This window comes from Tripterygium wilfordii, chromosome 22 (assembly GCF_013401445.1).
Source record: "Tripterygium wilfordii isolate XIE 37 chromosome 22, ASM1340144v1, whole genome shotgun sequence".
NCBI classification, from domain to species: domain Eukaryota; kingdom Viridiplantae; phylum Streptophyta; class Magnoliopsida; order Celastrales; family Celastraceae; genus Tripterygium; species Tripterygium wilfordii.
In genome coordinates this window covers 1,088,023-1,110,567 of record NC_052253.1, presented here as the reverse complement: position 1 = coordinate 1,110,567, position 22,545 = coordinate 1,088,023, and the positions used below count along the sequence as shown (strand labels likewise).

The 22,545-nt window shown below is 39.0% G+C and overlaps 4 protein-coding genes and 1 long non-coding RNA gene across 7 annotated transcripts; 2 read left to right on the top strand and 3 right to left on the bottom strand.

The window, feature by feature from the left end:
• Positions 1-331: 331 nt before the first annotated feature.
• LOC119991025 (auxilin-related protein 1-like) lies at positions 332-7,649 on the bottom strand. 3 transcript variants are annotated; one of them, XM_038837198.1, is made up of 9 exons: positions 7,488-7,646; positions 6,670-7,342; positions 3,195-4,827; positions 2,984-3,116; positions 2,790-2,887; positions 2,570-2,635; positions 1,965-2,054; positions 1,040-1,216; positions 332-925 (listed from the first exon to the last, which is right to left on the bottom strand). In XM_038837198.1, exons 2-9 carry the CDS (start codon positions 7,269-7,271, stop codon positions 887-889), a joined length of 2,838 nt encoding a protein of 945 aa, XP_038693126.1. In that variant the 5' UTR covers positions 7,272-7,342; positions 7,488-7,646; the 3' UTR covers positions 332-886. The 3 variants fall into 3 exon arrangements, with proteins under 3 accessions (XP_038693126.1, XP_038693127.1, XP_038693124.1); XM_038837199.1 differs by having other exon boundaries at positions 6,670-7,345; positions 7,488-7,645; XM_038837196.1 differs by having other exon boundaries at positions 6,670-7,649.
• A 1,328-nt stretch (positions 7,650-8,977) lies between these two features.
• LOC119992097 (cytochrome b561 and DOMON domain-containing protein At3g07570-like) lies at positions 8,978-10,576 on the top strand. The gene is made up of 3 exons (XM_038838721.1): positions 8,978-9,238; positions 9,339-9,738; positions 10,339-10,576. The coding sequence occupies exons 1-3, from the start codon at positions 9,059-9,061 to the stop codon at positions 10,449-10,451; spliced, it is 693 nt and encodes a 230-aa protein (XP_038694649.1). The 5' UTR covers positions 8,978-9,058; the 3' UTR covers positions 10,452-10,576.
• A 2,903-nt stretch (positions 10,577-13,479) lies between these two features.
• On the bottom strand, positions 13,480-16,400 carry LOC119991084 (F-box/LRR-repeat protein 12). Its single transcript, XM_038837276.1, has 2 exons — positions 16,268-16,400; positions 13,480-15,482 (listed from the first exon to the last, which is right to left on the bottom strand). Exon 2 carries the CDS (start codon positions 15,282-15,284, stop codon positions 14,124-14,126), a length of 1,161 nt encoding a protein of 386 aa, XP_038693204.1. The 5' UTR covers positions 15,285-15,482; positions 16,268-16,400; the 3' UTR covers positions 13,480-14,123.
• LOC119990953 lies at positions 13,667-14,062 on the top strand. The gene has a single exon (XM_038837098.1). It carries the CDS (start codon positions 13,667-13,669, stop codon positions 14,060-14,062), a length of 396 nt encoding a protein of 131 aa, XP_038693026.1.
• Positions 16,401-17,256: 856 nt separating the features above from the next.
• LOC119991085 lies at positions 17,257-21,737 on the bottom strand. Its single transcript, XR_005466131.1, has 4 exons — positions 21,540-21,737; positions 21,076-21,298; positions 19,658-19,713; positions 17,257-17,837 (listed from the first exon to the last, which is right to left on the bottom strand). It is a non-coding gene; the product is annotated as an uncharacterized LOC119991085 (long non-coding RNA).
• Positions 21,738-22,545: the final 808 nt, after the last annotated feature.

The window sequence follows — 22,545 nt, the reverse complement described above, 5'->3', positions numbered from 1 at the left end:
TGCATCTTCCCTTCTTCCGATTGTTTAGAAAATTTTGCTTCGGAGAGTTCAGAAAGAAACAAAGCAATGGAGGATGATGGAGCAGCCCCGACACGACCGTCTCTCAAAACTCAGTCCCCTTTTAACAATCACCCTGGTCCTATTTGGAAAGACAAGGTTTGTTTTTCATTTTTTCCTGGTCGTTTCACTTCTATTTTGCTTCTCTTCTTATTTTTCACCTGTGTGCATACCCGTACCGTCAGATATTGGCATATTGGCAAAATTCAAGCCTACTAAAAGAGTGGATGTCATAACACATAAAGATTGATTTCTAGAACCAAGGTGTGATCAATAAAAAAAAATAATATATATATATATGAAAAAAACTTCCAGCTCAGAGTTACTAAGCTCAACAGTGGTACACTGGGCGTAATGTCTGGTATATTTCCAACATAATACTTTCACTGAGAGATAAAGCTCTCTGTTTCCCCCCACCCAAAAGGCCAAAAATTAATTATAAGACCAAAGAATTAACACAAACAAAAGAAGGGGGGATTGTAGAAAGGAAGAAAAAAAATCATCTCAGGCAAATATGGATACAAAATGAAATGGACAAATATGTGAACATTACTCTACAGTCCCAGGAGCATACGCGGAAGGATATATTTGCTTACAGCAAACTGTGAATGAGGAATATCACCTCGACCTTCAGGCATTTCAAGCAACTGAAAAAAGTACCTCCCTAAACAAGTCTTCCAATTTCCTTCTGCCCCGATGCAATATGTCATCTGATGCAGACAATTGCACGTGATAGGATAACACATATGCATGCTGGCCAGTACATCACTCTAAAGGGATAGTGTAAGTGACTAGCAATCGTCTTGAGTGATAAAGCCACGGGATGAACTCAAAACAGCTCTTCGGAATTGAATTTGTTCCATGCTTCCTATTTTATTTAACAAACTCAAAATGAGAACAAGCACATGTATCCGACGTAGCTTTACAAGGCTTCCAGCACATAATTTAATCAGATCATTGGGATAAAATATTAAGACATTACCTTCAGCAAGTCGAATACTTTCTCAGCAATATATTTCTGTTGAAGGTTAGCGCCTTTTTGTTGAACTTTGTCAGGATGGATACACAATGTCGCCTTTCTATAGACTTTTTTAACCGCAGCACCAGTTATCAAATCAGTCAAAGAGACTGGCTGCCAACCACATTCAGGCCAGAGCACCTGATCGTTGCACAAATATCAGTAGTAGCTTAAAGAAGTAAAATATTTACATTTTGCATAGAAACGAAATGAGGAACTTTTTGAAATTACCGAACATCTGAAATTAGACAACTAGTAATAAATAGTAGAAAAGATATAATTCAATTCAACCTTTACAAATTTGCATTTCCCTTTATGGCAGAATGAGTGCGATAGAGGGCAAAAGGGGAAGGAGGAGGAGGGAGGGGATTCTCTAGTTTAGTAAAAGACTAAAACCTGAAATAGGTAAGAAAGGAGCATAACAGCTATGTAAAGGTTCGTCATATTCCAACTCTAACGAATAAATTATAACAGAAAGTGAACAACTTCAGAGAAATTGTTCAAGGTTGGTAAAGGGTAAACAAAAAAACGGCTTCCTTCAGTAAGAGCAAAACCAAAAATGGGAACCAAATAGTGATGACGGGTTTTGAACCACAGAATGTTGATCTACATATCATCATAGGGACCCATTTGCTTGAAGTTAATGAGAGCCAACATTCCAGAAATTGTATTTTTCAAGAAAATTATCCCATTACTATCAGCCGTAAAGATGAGACCCAGAAAAGGAGGACATCACAGGGTAATTGCAGCACAAGAACATATATCATATTCCAGGTGGGTAAAAAAAACGCTAATCAAAATGCAATGCCAGAAAGAAAACAACAAAAATCATGAAGTTACAACACAAAAAAAAAAAATAGAGTACAAAGTATGGATAATAAGAACACACATATTGTAATGTCGATAGCAGAGCACGTAAATTTCCTTCTTTCCCTGCAGCCCAACGTTTGATCTCAGCATCCAATGTTTCAGCAATCCTCTGAAATCAGCGCAGATTAGTGTCAGATAGGCAAACATTAAATTAACTCCACAAGCTGAATCAACTTCAACAACACGTTCAACAAGTGATTAAGGACGTCACCATTTGGGCGTTCTTTTAAGGAAAAATAGTATGGATGATAAGAACACACATATTATACCATGATAAGTGCTGGATTGCATAGAAAATTGATAGCACATTCATAAGAAATGGATAGCAAAACATATATAAGGATATCTCTAGACTTTTTCCCTTAAAGTTTATACTATCCATTGATCCCACACTTTGTTAGGTAACGGATGGTAAAAAATGTATGGTATCCAAGTCTCCAACGCAGCCTTAGGGTTCACATTGTAATTAAAATCTGAACTGGATAGAATTATAGAAATACAAATAAAATGGCACCTTGGGGTGTATTGGGGGGGGGGGACGAGGGACAGGACAAAAAGAAAGAGCCATACAGAAAAACCATTTATAAAAAAAGAGTAATATATTATATAGAATAACCAACTTACATGTCTCTCTGTTTGGTCCCTCTGGGCCTGAAGGTCACGTTGATTCTTCTCAGCAAGCGCTTTTGCCTGAACATACAGAGATAACAATTAGAAAACTTTGAAGTTGGATTCCATGCACAATAAGGCCAACAAAAACAAAGTGAACAGATTGACTTCAGGTAACAGCATGCGGTTTTGAGAAAATCCACATTATATTAGATGTCGAAAATTGAACACCTACCGCACGATCCTGTGTCCTTTGGTGGCGTTCCAGCCTAGCTCTTCGTCTTTGTTCGCTTTCCCCTTCGAACTCTTGGAACTGCCCGGTTGATGCAGGAGCTTTGAAAGCAAAAGTAGCCCAGCCAGTCAGGCAATCAGTAAGATGCACGGAGAAATGACTTACGCAAGAGACTTCTTATTTCAAAAAGTAATTACCTCCAAAAATTGAAGTCAAATCGTCAACAATATCTGTTGTTGAAGAAGTTTTCCTCATGCTAGATGAGGCTCCAACAGATGTCCTCCTAGAAGCTTCAGGAGCTCCCTTGTTTTGGGTATCAAAGGCAGGATCCTGCAATAAATATTCAGAGAATGAACTTGCTCATGTGAAACAGAAAGTGGCATAGATAGTCCAGCCTAAGGTTCTCACCGAAGAGTTTGCCCTTGGCCTTGGAGCACTGCTTGGCCGAGAACCCATGCTGAAGAAGGATTCAAGATCATTGTCTTCATTCTTTTGTTGGTTTGCCCTAGATGCAGTAGATGCTCTTTCTCGAGCCTCAGCAGCAGCCCTTTCTACAGCAGCTCGTTCAGCCCTTGCAACAGCTGCTTTTTCCCGGGCTTCTGCAGCAGCTCTTTCAGCTCTTTCTCTCGCCTCTGCAGCTGCCCTTTCGCGGGCTTCAGCCTGAACTCTCTGAACTGCAGCTCTCTCCGCTCGTCCTCGAGCTTCAGAATTTACCTTGTCAACAGCAGCCCTTTCAGCTTTTAAGCGAGCTTCCACAGCTGCTCTTTCACGAGCCTCTCTAGTAGCCCTTTCTACTGCTTGTCTACCCCTTTCCCTCTCAATCCTCTCTCTCTCCATTCTCCTTTGCTCCTTCTCTCTTTCCTCCCTTTCCCTGTCAATTTCACGAGCTCTCTCCCTTTCTCTCTCATGCCTCCTATGTTCTCTCTCTTCTTCCTCCCTCTGTTGTCTCTCCTGTTTTTCTCTTATTTCTCTCTCCTGATCATCTAACACAGTTTTTTCGTCTTTATCCAATTGAACATTTTCCTTATTCTGAGCTGTCTTTAGATACTCCCTCTCCCTCATTTCCCTAGCATGTCTGAACTTGACCTCTGCTCTATCCATAGCCTCCTTCATGGCAGCAGCAGAAGCTGCAGCAACAGAGTTAGAATCCAGATCTTCACCAGAAAGAGTTTCTCCGTGCTCATTAATATTATTGCTTGTCCTACCCATGGAAAAATCCTCAAGTTCGTCAAATTGAGATGTCGCTGAACTCCTTGCTGCACGAGCCGACTTAGGGGAATTTGAAGAGGAAGAAAAATCATTAACCTTCTTTCTCGAATTTGATGATGAGAAAGAACCACCCGCAGGCCTAGACACCCGTGAAGATCTTTGGGGGGGCGGTCTAGAAGGTGGTGGAGCACTTGTGGGCTGTGTAAAAAGAGGTATTTCTGATACAGTAAGCCATACATCATCTAATGGATCTGAAATCTCCTCAGGTTCTCCAGCTATATTTACATGGAAATTTGGGTCATCATGACTCGTGTTCACATACACAGGGGGTGAAGTACTTCGACCAGCGGACTTACGAAAAGCTGTTGAGGTCGTGGGCATGTCAAACAAGGTTTGAGGAGATTCCTGAAAATTGTCAACGGGTTTCTTCTGAGTTTGGAAAGAAAGACCCTCGGTATTGTCCATAGGGTGTTTATCTATCGTTTCATTGACAGTAAAATAAGTGGTACTCCCGCTTGATCCAGTTCTCAAGGGGCTCCTATCCTTCACCCCATTCTTAATCTCAGTTGACACCAGGGGAACAGATTTCCCAAGACCATCAAGGGGATCTACATCATCAAACACTCCCCGACTTGCAGATGAACTCTCCATTTTTCGGCTTCCAAAGTTACCAATCCTACTAATTTCTTCCAATGGGTCAGGGGAAGCTGCAGATGTTACTGGAGGAGTTGCCGTTTTCTCAAGGATTACAAATGGGTCTTCCATTGCATTGGGGGATTTTTTTGCAGAATTTGTAGATGGTTTCTGGGACCTAGCAGACTCTGAAGTAGACCTGTGTGGAATGAGAATGCTGCTAAGATGCATTTACATACCGAATGATGCTTACAAATAAAGTGATTATAGAACCATGAAGGATACAATTTCATGAGCATGAGTAACTTCTTCAACATCATAAGCAAGATGGCTAATTATTATTTTACCATAAAAGTTTCCACATTTCTGTAAAGGGCATGACATAAGCTACCAATGCTACGTGCTACAATTTTATTTCCGCCCTTATACAAAAATGACCATATGGTGCTCATCCTCTTTGTCACTCTATATATGCTATTAAAATGTACTAATCATTCAAAAGAATTATCTATTTTGACATTCATTCAAGTTTCTAGAAACTCATAACATGCTGATGATTCCTCAAGATCTTCTGGAGTACAAAACTTCCTCATACAACAAGCATGCCTAGGCCAACACCCTACAACAAATCAACCTATTTATAATTCATTGCCTCCTGAATCCTTTAATATATCTCTTTGAAGATGGGGGATTGAGGAGATGTAATTCAGAAAGAAGTTTTCATTAAGGAAAGAAGAAACCACATAGAAGAAAAGAAATGACAATCTTTAAAAGCAAAAAAAGAAATAAACGAAAACAAGCAACCTAATTATATACATAGGAAAAACATTAAAGACTATGACTTTTTATGGACCTTCATTTCACAATTCAAAAAACACGAAAAAACAAGGTGTGGAATACAACATTCCGACCATTGCTGCTCTCATTAATTTACCAAGAGAAGACTGATTGCAATGAGATAGCAAACTCACACAGCAACAGATCAAGCCAATTTCAGAACAGTCATAACAACACCTCATATATGAGCGGAGAACATGGCCATAATGTGATTTCACTTCGGAGACATACCAACTAAGAAGACCATGACTTTACTACGCTTTTAACAAGGGTTCACGTGTCATGGGTCACATTAAATGTAATAACACTCCCAAGCCTGAAATCAAGGATATTGCCCAAGATCAACTTACTTTCACTTTCACACGTGACACGACTAAATGCGAATCAACAAGAAATTTCTACTAACTTTATGACTTCAAGTAAGGAATTTGGCGCCTCTAGCTTCTTTCAATATAACAGGCTTCGAAAAATGTATCACAAAAAATCAGCAATTTTTACAAACCATTAAAGTTTACTGTATTAAATAAATAACAAAGATGAAAATTCAACACAGAAAGTAATGTATTGTCTAACATAGGAAAATATATGGTAAATTTCGCTTTTCAAAAAACGAAAACACAGAAAGCAGACAAACAATATTAACATAACTATCAGCGCACGTTATTCTAACAGTACATGTCAGCTAATGCCTACACAGGTCATTGCACGAACTTTTACTACAAACAAATAATAAATATATTCATCAATTGGCCAAATTCTCTATCTGAGCAAAAATGGTTTTGCTAAGAGATCAACCCATATCCTTGTACTATTGTCGAAAAATTATGTTCCCAAAAAAATCCTACTTGGTATGAACTGTAAGAATAACTTCATGTGAAAAACAAACATATCACCAATATCAAAATGGAAAAGTTCCCATCGCTTAGAAAGCAAGAAAAATGGAGATCGCCCACTAACAGAAGTGGTTATGATTCCCACCTGTTATGGTTTCGAGTCCCCCACCTCCCCCAGGCCCCACCCCTCACTTGCCCACTAAAAACTTCAGAGAAAATACTGGACATTCACAAGTGTAGATGAACATATGAAGCATTCACCAAAAAATGGCTATTAATACAGCAAAGTTAACCGAGTAAAGGAAACCGTACACTTAAGCATAAACAAGGAAATTATAAAACTCAGGTGGCGATAATGGATGAAAAACTACCTGTTAGGGGAGCTGCTATTACCAAATCCACGAAGCAAATCATCGAAGGCCGAAGAATCATTCTCTACTTTCACGCTCTGCTTCTTCAACTCCGTTTCTTTCCTCCCCAAATTACCCAATAGATCATCAAAAGCAGAGCTGCTATGCGACCTACTCTTCGGCGGAGACGCTGAAATTGACGCGAAGACATCTTCTTGCTTCACCGAGGACGAATTTACGGACGCACTCTTCAGCCCCGGCAATCCATCAAATATATCGTCATCATAAACAGGCTTATCAAACACCGGCATCGTTGAGGACTTCACATTGTTGTTATTCATATTCTGGTCCTTGAATATGGAATCATAATCGAACGAACCACCGCGAGGCTCGCCGCTATACTTGGGAGGCCCACCGAAGACGTCGTTGAAGAGGAGCCCATCCCGATCCCGATCATCGAAAATCGGAGCTGATGATTTCGTGGCAGATAAGGATCTGGAATGGGCAGTCGCACCGGATCCGAGTCCGTAACTACTAGAATTCCGAGAAGACGCCATCGGAGCAGATTTCCCCTGAGGCTTGAACCCGAAGTCCTCCGTCAATATTCCACTAAAATCATCCATCTACAGAATCTGAAATCTCGAAACCGGTGATTGGTGGATCTGCTACGACGGCGTTTCGAAGAATCTTAGATCTGCTACAGATAGGTCCAAATCTTGGATTGTGGATGGAAGAAGAGAAAGATCTCAAAATAATATCATGTCTATTTTGGGGGTAAAACGGAAAGAAAGAATGATTGTAACAAATAGTTGAGGAGGAAAGCAAAATTGAGGTCGTACGATTTTCAGAGACGATGATGATTATACTTGTTTTCGTTTGTTCTTTTGGATTTTGCGCAAAGGAGAGAGGGAGGGGGCGTTAATTTGGTGTTCTTTTCCTTCTTCGTCTTCCTCTCTCTATCTCGTCTCCCTGTCGGAGCACAGTACCTCCCTTTTGTGTTGTTTTAATGTTTCTCACTTACCTTTCTTTTTCTTTTTATTAGTTATTTTTTAAACGATTGTTAGATTTTTCGTCTTGACATTTTCTTTATATTTATGAAGCCTAAGCTATCGTCAACCAATTTATTTTGATTGTGATGACGTTCAAAATTATTTTGGTCCCGGTCACATATAAGGTGGTATGACCGACGTGGGATGGTATCCTCGACTTTGATAAGTATGATCTATATAGCAAAACACATTATTTAAAATAAAGGGTGTGTTCGAAAAACTTAGAAGTGTTCGTGTTTAGGAAGATGAATCGTTATTCTAATTAATTTTTCTGTTTGAACTCTTGATTTTTTTGAGTTGTTTGGTCTCCCGAGTTATTGAGTGGCAGGGATGAATGGAGAAAATGATTTTGGTTAGTTAATATTAAAATAATATTACATTAATCCACTAAAAAAAATTTGACGGGAGTTCAGGGCAACGCCCCTATGATTTTTTTTAAAGTTGGTTTATTATATTACACCTCCTTGAAATGATATTATCGATAAATATTCATCTTGATATATGATGATACTTATAGAGGCATTGACTTCATCTTTCATGTTTTTTCTTCTTCTTCTTTTTATATTCAAACTATGATCTTTGGACACTTAAAAGTTAAAATCTCAAAAGATTTGTGTTCATTTTGTTAATTTTCTTGGGCTTAGTTTGTCATTTTAAGAAATTTACATTTCTATCAATTAAAATTTTGGAAAAAAAGATGAAAAAATATTGTACAAATGAGAAATAGAGTTTGTTGTGCCAAATTAGACTTGAAGAAAAGCAAATCCAAATGGTAGTAACAACCTACATGTTGGTTGAAACTTTGTTATTACTACTGTTTTAAGAAAGGTTACATGTGATTAGTGCTGTTGGTAAATTGGTGAGTTGGTGTGTTGCGACTCTTAATGGGCCGCTGGGTCCATGAATAATAAAGCTTGAAAAGTTTAATCGTTTGTGGGCTGAGGGCCGAGTGAACTAGAAACGAAGGGATCATAGATCATCCAGTCCACCAATAGAGTAATCAATCACCAAACTGATAGCCCATGGGCCTCAATTTGATGATATCATGCGATAATGGGCTCCTGGAAAGAGGGTTACATGTTAACAAGACCAAGTCATGGGCCTCGGCAGTGGGCCAAATATAGAGCTAAATAACTAGCATTTATGTTTTTTTAAAACTAAAATATATCTAATTTTGTGGGTTAATACAACATTTGGTAAACTAAAAGATTTGAATCGTTCCAATTCAATCACTATCACTCCAAAGTCGAATGTTTCTTAAATATTTGAAAACGATGCAATCTAATCACTCACAACAAATTTCTCACCATTGATATGAAATAAAAAGGTATGGGTTGACAACTCAAAAACCCTAGACAGAGATGAAGCCATCTTCCATGTCCATGCCCATCTTCATCTTCCACCTCCTCTACACCTTATTAACCACCACTGACTCTCAAACCGACTCATGCACCTCCAATTTAAACCTGAACGGTGTCGCATTTGACATCACCAACCTCCAGTGCCTCGCCGTTTGGACTCCTCGCAACTTCCTCCTCCGGGTAACTTCAACTTAATTAATCCCTCATATATTTTTTCTTCTCTGCTAACAATATTACTACTGCTCCATTAATTAAATTCAAATCTCCTGTTTTTATACAGTACGGGCAGGCCTCGTCGGATATATGGAGCTTCATTCTCTCGGCGCCAGATTCAAACTCGTACACAGCGATCGGGTTCTCAAGCAACGGTCAGATGGTGGGATCGAGTGCAATCGTAGGGTGGATATCGAACGGAGCAGGAACGATGAAGCAGTACTATCTAGGAGGCCAATCGTCGAGTCTTGTGCTGCCTGACCAAGGCAACCTGAGCATCATTAGCAATTCAACCATAATTGTGTCTCAATCGTCGCGAGTTTACATGGCCTTCCAGCTGAACACTAATCAGCCGCAGACGCGAGTCCTCTACGCCGTCGGAACCACCGGGTCCTTGCCGGCTGCGCCTTCGTATATGTTGACCGAGCACGTTGACAAGGTCTCCACCACCCTCAATTATGTCACAGGTGTGTACTCACCAATTAAATAAATAAATTGTTATTATTATTTTTCACCTTCATTCAAACTTCGAACACGCTAGTTGTGTGTCCTTTCGTGGTGAAGAGGATTTCTGGCCGACCAGGACCTGTTAATTTAAAAAAAAAAAAAAAGAGGAACAGAAAGTAAGACAGTAACAGAACAGCAGCATTGGATATCATTGGGGCGTCAGAATTTTCAATTTTCTGTGGGGTCCCGGAATTTATTTATTTATCGTTATATATATCATTTATTAAAATTAAGATAAAAATAAATATCATGTTCATAAATTTCATAAAATCATTACAATGGTTGTTTTCGAGTTCTCATGTTTTTGTAATATTGTATATTCATTCAGAATTCTATCAAACACTTATTTATCTGTATATATAACTAGACAAGAAATTATTTTTTGTTATCTATACGGTTGCAGTTGCAACAAGTTATATCAATGTCTGTGCCTAGGTAGGCGTGGTTCTGCCCCTGACCAGGGATCGATTATGAGTGAATCACGATGGCATTAATATCGTTGGTACATTAAATTGGTATAAATTAATGACAGACTCTTTATTACTTTGAATTTGTGACAGGCCAAGGGACCAAGTCTGGAAGCCCACACTCGAGATTGAGAAACAGCCATGGAATGGTAAACATTCTTGGGTGGGGTATTGCGATGTTGATTGGAGTCATTGTAGCTCGCTAATGTGTAGAAATATATACAGGTTTCAGATTACATTCTGATGGCTGATAAGTCTAGGATGTTATATATCTGTTGTGGTGAAATAACATTTCCAGCTAAATGAATTCATTGTGCGAGTCTTTTACTAAGTGAAATCCTGTTCATGGAGTCCTTCATATTCACCCTTGGTTAGAGACAGACCCTGATGGCAATGCTCCCAGTGAATTTGGATCTGTCATTGCCCTAGGTGTATAAACTAACGAGTCACACTTAATAGGCTAAAACATGAACAGACTGTAGATATTGCACTACATTTGCAAAACTAAACCAAAAACTTGAAGTTTTAAGGTTTTTCTTTGGTACGATAGACATGTAATCACTAATTCACTATCCTCTAGGTGTGCACTCGATAAACTCATTAGGCAACTACATGCTAGGCAAACTATACATGCTATACATGCTAGGTGTGCACTCGATATTAGCTCACAAACTATACATACTAAGCAAGCTAATGGAAAATCCATGTGTGAACTCATATTTCTCGGGAGAATTAAACTCTAGTAGGAAAGTATGATCATCATATGATACACCTTACCACCAGGAGAACACCATCGGGCAGAAATCAAGGTTTAATTGTAGTGCCAATGCAAAATACATCAGAGCCTATCAGGCCCTGAATAACCCACAGATCTGGGCCGTCTGCCCAATAAGCAACTACGTGCTTCTTTCAAGAAACAAAGAAGCCCAGAGGGACGGGCGGAAAGCCCAATAAGCAACTAGAGAAACTCCTTTCAAAGACGCGAACGACAGAAGAGTACGTACGGAAGAAAATGTTCCGAACTTGGGTGCTATGGTTCACGTTCGGGTTTTCGGTTTCCGGTGCTGCGATTGCGCACTTCGTTGGGAGAGACCTTTTGACTGAGCGATATGCCCTCGCTTCCGAAGTAAACATTCCTCTCTCCGATATATGTATTCCATTCACGCGCGCATCTGCGATCCTCTATGTGCGTATATTTGACTGTGTTACTGATTTGCTGTTTCACTGTTTGTTTTGTAGATGAAGCATAAATCCGATGCCCTAGAGGCCAGAGTAAAGAATCTAGAGGACATTGGTGCCCTGAATTCGAATCCGAATTTAAGTCAGGTAGTTACGCGATTTTTTCTATGTAGTGTGTTTGATGATGTTCAGTTATTAATTTGTCATGGATTACTGAGTGTCTCCGCTGCAGATTTCAATGTCATGGATTACTGAGTGCCTCCACTGCAGATTTCAAGAATTACAGTTCTGTTCTGTTTGCCTTTTTTATTATCTATGGTTATAAGTTTCTTTCTGGAGTTCAACATGTTGTGCTTCGTTTCGTGCTTAGTTTCTAAACTACTCTGGTAAATATTGCTATGGAAATTTTGGTGTTGGGGGTTTTCTTTGTGAGGAGGGTTATTCCATAATGTGAGAGATTGATTGGAATTACTTTGATCAACTCTTGCTCCGTCTAGATAGAAGGTTAGAGGAAAAGGGAAAAAACTAAGGCACTCTTATCTCCTGTGTATGGAAGAATGATCAAATAGGAGGAGAGGATTTTAAGGCAATGGCATGCTTAAACTAACACGGATTTTCATAATATTTTATTCTACTTTCAAGGGGTGTTACTCATCTCTTTTGTATTTGTTTCACTATGTATTGTTGACTCTCCCTTTTATGAGAGATCTGAATGAGGAAGATAATAATAATAATAATCCCTTCTAGGGCTTCTCCCATGTTATCCTCAACTCATCCTTCCTGATTCATGATCATGGTTTTAAGAAACTACCGTTCTCTTGAGACTAATGCTTAATCAATTACTTTTACGTTGTGCTCTTCTAGTCTTTAAATTGCATAAATGGGCAATTATGGCTGGAATACTGAATCAGCTCCTTACATGTTCTAAAATATGGTTAAATTCAACATTGTGAGAAGATAAGGGGCCCTGTAATTTCAGCAGAGCTGGAGTCTTGACTTTTTATGAACATTAGTCCCCTCTACCAAATGGTGAGGTTCGGGCTTTTGTTATCAAGGGATGCTGGATACTAGTTATTTCACTTATTTGTAGCTTGGTGATGGCAATTTGAATTTTGATGGCATCAATCCAACTCGGTTGATAAAATCTCAATACTTCAGTCTTGCTGCCACTATTGTGGTCGGGATAAATAAATTATTTTGTTTTTGTCTAGTTCATGACTGATAACAAATCTCCAAAGGTCATGAAGGTTCAAAAGTGATCCAGTGCCTTCCCACCTGCAGCTAATGGCGGATTGGCTAGGAGCATGGTCCTCTTACAGAGCTTGGTTTAAGTTGGTGTGCCAATGATGTTTGAGGTCATAGTAAAAGGAGAAAGAGGATGAAGAAGAATTCCAATGAGAATGTGATAGATGTTGATTCTTATGAAATCATGAAGGTTATGAAAGTTCTGATATATCCCACATCACAATTACTTGGTCCTCTAGGTTATACTTCCTCACAAGACTCAAGGTTTTTTTAGAGGGTGTGGGGGCATGAGAAAGGGCAAGGAATTTTTCTCAGTACCTTATACGTCTCCCCCTCTCCCTCCCTTCAACACTATGGAAGAATTTTCTGAGTAGGGATTGGAAGTAGTTCTTTGTTCATGTCACCCCTCTGTACTTGCTAATTCCTTTTTGTGTTCAGCTGTCTAATGGTTGATTTGGCTTATATCATTTGCAGGTTGAAGACTGAATCTTCAGTGGCATTCTAATGTGTTTCAGAACGCCTTTTTTTTGTTACCTTTGATTCAAAGAATTGGATGCAGAAGTTTCAGTTGGAGCTCCGTGTGTCCAGTGCTTTAAGTTTTTGTAGCCAATTCGAGCAATGTTTCTCTCGACTATAGATGCTTGCAAGAGATTCAGCTTTGGCATTAATATCATTTTATCTTAAATTCCAGTCCACCTGTACGTAGATGAAACTTGAATCTAAAGGGAAGAATCATGTCCTTGTTGTGAGCGGGGTTGCAGTTCTGTTGGCAAATGTCAACTAGTCTAACCGAACTTAGTTTTCCCAAATGCCACTAACAACCAAGACTTGACCTTTATAAAGAGAACAGAGACATATGATGGTCAATTACGTCAGGACAGTATGCCATCAAAAAATCTACTGAACAGAACAATTAATCCATCTTCATTTGTCCAAGCAACCGGATTTATTTATGCAACAAAACACCTGCAACAATAACATTATTTGTAGGTAATAGATGAGCGAAACAGGGAGTCTACTGGACGGGGTTCAACTAGCGGAGACTCTTGGAACAGCTGGAGTAAGAAGTCCCCAAGTGAGCGTATTATGGGGGACCGTCAAGCACATCCGGCAAGGATCAAGGAGGATCTCGTTGTTGCATAGCTCAGGTCGGAGCAACGCGCCATCGGACGTTCAACAGGCAGTCTCACGATCGGGCATGAGTGTCCGGAAGTTGTCATTGTATACTCCCGCGGGTCGGAAGGCGGCGGGGGAAGGAGGAGGACACTGGGCGGGATCTATCAGCAGCGAATTCCCCATACAGATAGAGGCGCCTATCAAAAAGATACTCCGAAGGCTTCGGGATCGAGGTATCATTAGCCGAAGAAGATCTTGGCCAAACTACATGCCATGAAGTTCAGATCTGCAATGTTCCGGGTGCTCCATAAGGCTAGTCATGATTTCATACATCATCATCAGAGAGTCCAGTCAGGTCCTATACACAATATTTCTTCTCTTTTTATCTCAACATCACCTCTGTACAATTTAAACAACTCGACCGCAGTAGAAGAGAAATAACCACTTCTATCAATGTACAACATTTCCAGGCAATTGCACCCATCTCTTAATGCCTGCAATCCTCGGTCAAATAAATTCTTACACCGATTCACATGAAGTTTTTTCAAATTATTGCAGTTTAATCCAATTGACTGCCACCCCAAGAGCTTGACACCATGACATAGAGCCAAGTTCCATTCTTGAAGTAGTGGGCATCCCTTTGCGATTGCAATGATAGACTCATCACCAACAGTTCTACACATTCGAAAGTTAAGGATTTTAAGTCTCGAGGCAAATCCAGACCCAATTGCTTCGAATCCATGGCCACAAATCCACCAGCTTACAAAGGCAACATCCAAATACTCAAGCCCTCCACCACTAACCATTTCCGTTATCCCCTCTGGCTCAAGCTTACAACCTTCAGCATTAATGTAAGTTAAAGTTGGAGAGCAACCCCTAAAGCCAATGCCAGTAACATCCCTACAAATAGACACCTTAACTGCAAGAAGCTTACGGCATGCCTGGCAAAGAGCTCTCAATCCATGGTCAGAAATACGTGTGCAGTGAGACAGATTCACATGTTTCAATTCAAAGCAAGAGCTGGCCAAAACCATCAAGCCAGCATCTGTGACATTGCACCGGTAAAGACTAATAACCTCTAAGGAGCGACAGCAAGCGGCACCTACAGAAAGCCCATCATCTGTGATTGCAAGACAACAATCCAAATAAAGAGTGTGCAACTTTGAACCATAGTATTGAAGATGAGTGAGACCTGAATCAGGTAGCTCTGTGCAGCCAGACAAGGATAAATACTGCAAATGCTGAAAACGGGTGAGCAGCCTATAAAGATGGTAGGAGCTAACCTCAAAGTTGGTATCATATCGTGAAGTCACCATGCTGAGTGAACAGTGAAATTGTAAGGATTGGCGGCCAACATTTTGAATATTAAGCCACCGATGGCAAGTCAAACCAAATGATTCACGGTCATAGTTACAGTCAAGCCGTGAAAAAATAAAAGAAAGGCAATCATCAGGCAGGTGGATGATGGAAGTATGACCACCACTTAAAGCATTTTCCATGTCAACCTCTTTAGCTTTCTTCTGAAGGCTGTAGAGCTCAGATCTTTCTAACAAACTTTTTATAAGTTGGGCGAGTCAAACTGCAGAGAACAAGTGAGAGTCCCCATAGCCATAGCCGATATGAACCCCACATTTTTGACAGTTTTGTTTTTGAATGAAAACGACCCCAGGAGAAGAGAAAACGTTAACTTCATCAACCTGCATGAAGCGACTCAAATCAACAGAAAGGAAGGAGACAAAACCTTTCTTTATGGATTTGCGATTTTTAGAGTTGCAAAGAAAAAAGAACTGTTAAATCTTTCATCATGCTAAGTTGCTAACAATCAAGAGATTACATGCATATACATAGACTCCTCCATAATCCCAATTCTATATGACTTCTAGTATGACTTTCCCATAAAAGGAAGCAAGAACTCCTAAAACTTAAAAAAGTAACTGGACTCCCAAATTACACTATAAGATATGTCATGGTCAATTAGACATGCGTGACTCACGCGCCTCTCATTTCCCTTCCCCAACCCTTCCTCTCTTCCTTCCCACAAAAACACGATGTAAAGTCATCAATGATCCCATTATCTAGAAACCAAAGGCACTACGTCCCAATCTTAACAATATACTGTCATGCACCAACCATTCATAAAAAAACAGAAGGGCATAGCGGAACAGATTGATCATCAGCCAAAATGTACAGAGAAAATTATGCTGAATTTCATCCTTTCTAAGTCAAGAAATTAATCAAACGACTTCCAAATGCAAAAGACACAATATAAAAGGCGGATTTTTTTTTGATGAATCCCATCGACTAAAATTCCCAACCAAGCAATAAATACAAAAGATAATCGCCGGAAGTAGCTTCAAACTCCCAAAAAAATGCAAACAAGGATGAAATTATTATAGAAGCACCGTTAATTTCAATAATATCGCAGCGAAAAAGCCTGCAATCAGGAGAAATCGAGCAACACTATTCAAATGAAAGCGATTACCTGGAAGAGACATCAGCTTGGGACATCCTCTTCCCGATGATCAACCGAAGCTCATTTTGGATCCATTAGAGTGCGATCAATCATCATTACAGCTGTGCTGTTGCAACAGCGATGGTGAGAAGTTATTGTGAATCAGCGAAGATGGTGGATACCGACTGATTATTCACTACGAGTCTCACAACGCTCGTTTACTTGTCGTTCCCAACTTTCGATGATGGGAGGTTGGAAGTCTTTTGTCTGGGCCAGGCCCGTGCTTGCTATTCATGGGCTGAATTCAGTTAATTTTGGGCCGTTAAAGCCTCTCCTCAAACAGGCCAAATTTAGCCTCTTTGAAACCTAAGCCCAGTTCCCAGTCTATTTTGGATTGGACAAAAAGGCCTTAAGTTTTTAATTTATATGGGACAGTTTAAGCCAATCTTCGAAGCACGGGCCTGCCTTTCTCAATGTTTAGGCCGAGAATAATCCTCACCGTTGATTTTCACATGATAAGCTGACCATTTGCCTTCTACATGAGCCATGCCACATTGCCACTAATTTTGTAACGAAATGAGTGTTTTGGGCCATAAAAGGCCTCTCTTCACGCTCGCCTAAGTTTGGGCCTCACTTTATAACCATAGGCCATAGCCCAGGATTTCCCTGATATGTTTTGATTTCTACCCACATATTTTAGAAGACCGGGCCTGGCCCTTTCTTAATGTCGACAACCAGACTAATCCTAGCCGTTGATGTATATATTTTTAAGCTGACTGCTGACTATGGATTTTGGATAATCGAGCTTCAACATCATCTTTCCTTTGCTCCCAAGCCTTCGTTAGGGGCCAGGCTGGCAGGCTGAACGATGATAATGAAACCTCTGCAACTTTAGAGATATGGCTCATCTGTTCTAGCAGCTGGCCAAGTGCTTGACATTTCACAGCATGTAATTGGAGCAGACCAAATATGATTCCTCGGAGGCTATAATGTTGGAAGTTCAGACAGAATATATGCAATAACAGGCAAACGTTGAAATTTTATTAGATCAACAATCAAAGCTAGTAAATCTTGATGGCTTTCAAACAAGTTAATCTTCATGACCTATACTCTCTTTTTTTTGGTAATGTGGAACTCACCCAACTGCTTATTGGACAATTAATTGGTAAATCTCGAATTACATGAAAGACCCCGTCACCCCCATGGACTAGTTGAGAACTGGGCCAAAGCCCAATGCGGGAAGATAATGCAAGGTGATATTGAACATTGCCCACTGCTATATTACACGGAGCTAAATTTCATCATGTAGAAAAAAGGCTATATCAGTCACCTGAACAGAACCTCAACATGTTGTAAAGCCATGCCGTAGCACAGTCAGAGTGTGCAACTCACACAACACAAGATGACATATCTAATACATGACAGGCGCTTCCACGATTCATCGACCTCCAAATCACCAGCGCAACTCTAAAATTTGCAGCAACCTGTCCAAGGGATCAAACTAATCATACTATTATTGGGATCAAAATCCTCAACTTTCACATCCACATCATCTTCAAACTGGATGCAGTTGTCAATTTATGTCAATACATACTGTATGCTGCGAAAGAAGAATAACTCAATGTTAATCTCATCATATAAATGTCAGCCATAGAAAAAACAGTTGTTAAACTTCACGCCTTCTGAAAATTAATCACTTTGAAGAGGCACAATGAAACGGAGAAAATAACAAGGAGATACCAAGTCCATAAAGCTTCAGGTACTAAATAAAATAAAATAGGTTTGTCCACATCCATCAACCTGACACATGTCAGCGGTTCAAGTACCCATTGGCCATTGCCATAGAATAAAATAAATAGCAATAGGAAAAGTACGCTTATCAAGCTCAAGGAAGTACCATATCCGAAGACTTGGTGGCTTTCATTGAGTGCATAATGAAATTAAGTGTTAAATCCTACTAAGGTGGTTTCAGATTTGGCTGAGACTTCAAAGGGCCTGATAGGTTGGTGAGATTTTCCACAGTACACACCTACAAGCAGCCAGGTGTAAATTCTACTCACCCCTATAGCAAGATAAAGACTCCTGTATATCATGCTTCTTTTGGAGGATTCAAGGGGCACATTGATCCTCTCATTGCCCATAGTGGAGTTTCTCCCTCTTTTCCAAAAGAGAGATTTAAATTTGATACAGGTATTTAAAGATTCAAAAGTAATTGATTGAAAATCTGAGAGTGAAAATGTTAGAAGTGGTGTGATACATTATTTAACATCCAACTTGATCTGAAGCAAATTATGTACGCTAGAAACTCAAAAGCACAAACTTTTATAACCTCAGTTTTCTGACTGCCAAGACACAGATGGTGACAGAGATCAATGTCAGCACTAATGGAATTGGATCTAACATCAGGAATCCGAGGAGTTATGGGAGCAAGAGGTATGGTAATTGTCTCTGATCTAATAAAAGGAGGCTCTAGTGGGAAGAAATGACTAATGTGATTAGGAAAGCTGAAGTATCCCTTTCAAAAGTAATCATTGCAACAAAAATCTGATGGCCAGGAGTGATTGGGAACAAGGGCTTTTCTAAGGTAAGAAGTCTATGGTCGATCCTCAAGAGATGAAGAGCAAGATATGGGATCATGAAATATGATGGCATTGGTAGTCTATTCAATGTAATGGAAGGCACTTGGGTAAGAGGATTGGGTTCACCTGTGTCAATCAGAGGGACAAAAAAAAGCCCCGATGAACAAGTGATCTAAACTACAACTTCACCAGAACTGCTCGATAGGGTTAACTAGCTTCTCACAGCAGATAACTGAAAATATGAACTGTTATTGATTCCATGACAGACAGAGCAAGCACGTGTAAATTTTGTCGACAATAGTATTCAGCACCTCCTTCATTAGCAAAAACCTCATATTCTCCATCACTCATCACGCGTTAGTTATGTTGGGGAGCAATCAAACCTTGATTTATCAGCCAAATCTTTAAAAGCTCTATTCACTCATCAGCTATTTTGGATCCCCAAGTCTTTGGAATGTTCTTTAAAGCACATTCAAAATTGTTTTGAATATTAATAACAAAACAGGTATATAGAGATCTGATCTTTCTATTAACGAAATCCCATATCCTCCTACAACTCTTTCCCCATCTGTACTACATAATCTTCTTTTCATTCGTTTTGCTCTTCCACATTGCACATTCTTTGTAGCCTGTTTTTTCCTCTAAAAGTTCCTCTATTTGGTGATCAACTTATAATGACATTCAACATATAAAATAGCTGAAGATGAGAAATGAAGTTCCTTACAGCTAATTTAACCTTATCCTGGTACTTGTGCAAATGCTTGTTATGTTATCAAGATCACATAATTCATCCAGCAAAGAAAAATTAACATACCATCCAAGAGAGAGAGAGAGAGAGTACCTGTTCTCCTTCCTCAAGTCAAGTGGGATAAAGTTCACCATGCTATACTCATCCATCTGACAACAAAGTTATGCAATAGATAAAACCACTCAAAACTCATTATGCACCAAACTCTGATGAAAGAAAGATCTAAGAATAAAACATATGACTGTCGACTGTCATGATGAAACTAGTGAAGGTTAATAGCCAGAAGAGCTAAAAGGAGGGTAAACTAAAAGCCCCAAAAATATTGTTACAAATTAGAAACATTACGGAAAGGAGAACACCAAGCCCTTATCTTCTCAGCAACAACACCAATACAACTCAGCTGATACCTACAAGCTTCCAAGCTGTCATCCAAATGTTCCAAGACCAGGGGCAGTGCAAAAGAATGTGGTTTGTGATTCTAGATCAGATCAGCAAAGGAAGCATGTGTTGACTAGATGGTAAAATATTTTCTGCAAATTATCCAGAGAAAAATTTTCCCTATCTACAGAGCAAATCTAATGATCCAAATGCTGAGCCAAGAAAAAGAGAGAATTCCCATATGATGGTTGGACTAGCTATCATTGGGCCCTTGGTAGCAGGTCTAATTTATATTTCATTTCTATAGATAAAAACTACAGTAACTTTATTCAAACAGGTTCATAGTTTGCTTGTGTCATGAATTTAGTTGATTTCACACCTTTAGAAATTCTAATGGTACAGAAAATGGCACTATACTAATCTCATTTAACGAAAGAGGGAGCTACAACTGAAAAGATGGAATCACATCAACCAAACTATCAAAGGCCTATAGTTACTAAAATCATACAATGACTCAATAGAACTCTCTTGAGGATGTAGTGATATGTTACTGCCTCTTATAAACCCTGAGGTGAATTGTACAATGAATAGCGCACACTACACTTCAGACTTCTCAAGGTAAAAGATTCAGTACAGTGAAATATATGAAACGAATTATGTATAGACTATGGGAAAATAAACTGACTGATAGCAACAACAGGAAAACATTGCATTGAAAAATAAGATATGGTCTATTCCATACTTACCAATTCAATTAAAGATTTATTTAGTTTTGCAAACTGAGAAATAAAGAATTTGTAATTCTGTACTAGCCAATTCATTGACAAATAGTGTGGTTCTACTTACACAATGCCACAGGATAGTTAAAATACTCCACAGCAGGATCAAGGTTCACAATGTGTACCAACCTCCCAAGAGCTTGACAGTGTTGGTACAAACTAGCGCAGTATGTTGACTGATTAAAGCATATACAGTCACAAATGTGCTAACAATACCAACACACTAATAAAAATTCATTGAAAAGAAAAAGCCAAAGATAAAATGGTTACTTCAAAAGCACAATAAACAACCCCCAAAACAGGTTACAGGATAGCATATATCCTACCAATAAGTTATATGAAGCAGTAAACTACCTTTCCACTGCCGGCAGGGCCAATGACTAGATGTGCATAGCACATGATATCTTTCTGAAATTGCTTTTCTGGATCAGAAATGACAGAGGAAGACAATGGCTCGAAAAGATTCAAGAATGGCAACAGTGATATACGCAGTGCACCAAACGCCAATTGCAAATAGTAAATTCAGGAAATCACAGTATTCCATCCACACCAGTGAGGAAGATGCACATTAGAAAACCTGGATTCACAACATCCGAATAAAATTAAAATAAATCAAAATCCTCTTGTTTCACCATCAATAACCTCATCCAGAAACGCAACCTGCTTATCATATTCGCTCATACATCAGCATTTTTTTTCTTCATATTTCTCTTATTTCCATAGATTGAAATAAACTTACTACTCAAAGAACTACAATCAACAATAAGGCCACTTCAACGGAAATATGCATAGAATCAGAACAGAGGGAGATTGAGTACCGTATAATTCAGCCAACAATGCAATGAAATTACACAAAACGGAACGATCGCTTCACTGTTTTGCATTCAGGGATGATCGATGATCAAGGAAGAAAGGTATCAAGTTCACAACCAAAAGCACTTTAGTCTGAGCAAGATGACTTGTTCCTCTCTCTCCCTCTCTCTCTAGAGAAATATATATATACAGTATTCTTCGTCGCCTGCCTGTTACCCACGTAATGCGTGTTTTGCAACTATAAAACAAAACGCGCCGTTTAATCTGTCCTCGTAAGTCGTAACTTCATTCCCGGCACAAATCCCACGTTTTACATGAATAAAGATATATTTTCCATATAAAAAAAATTTTAAATTTTTTTTGGAAAATGTGCTTTGAAGATTTTGAACAGAAAAAATAAAATTGAATTGGACCTTTAGATTATCCTCTCTTACCCAACTTAGCCCATTTGATTTGATAATGGAATATGTAATGAATTTAATCCTGAAAATGATTTAGGCCCGTTTGATAGGGCAAAATCATTTTTAGGGATGACAAAAAAAACCGATCCGAACACTATCCGTAGGGTACCCGATCCGTTTAAAATCCGAAAACCGATCTTATAGGTTTTGGAAACGGTTTTGGTTTTGGTTTTCAAACCCGTCATGGTTTAGGGTCGGGTTTGGTTTTTGGTGCCAAGTTTAGGGTACCCGAACCGTTTAATAAAAAAATCCATTATAGTAATAATATTATAAATCATCTATAAATGTATACTGCTAGGATATTAAATTATAACATGATAAAGCATATTAAAACGTATATATTTATACAAGCATACTAATAAAACTATAAATTAGACTAATTTGAATTATAAAATCATAATTAATATAAATCATACTCAATATTAATTTATATTAATATAATCATCAAAGAAAAAAATAAAAATATTAAAAGTTAAATGGTATACGGGTACCCGATGATAAACGGCTACGGAACGGTTCCGGGTTTGGAAATTTAAATGGTTTTTTAAAT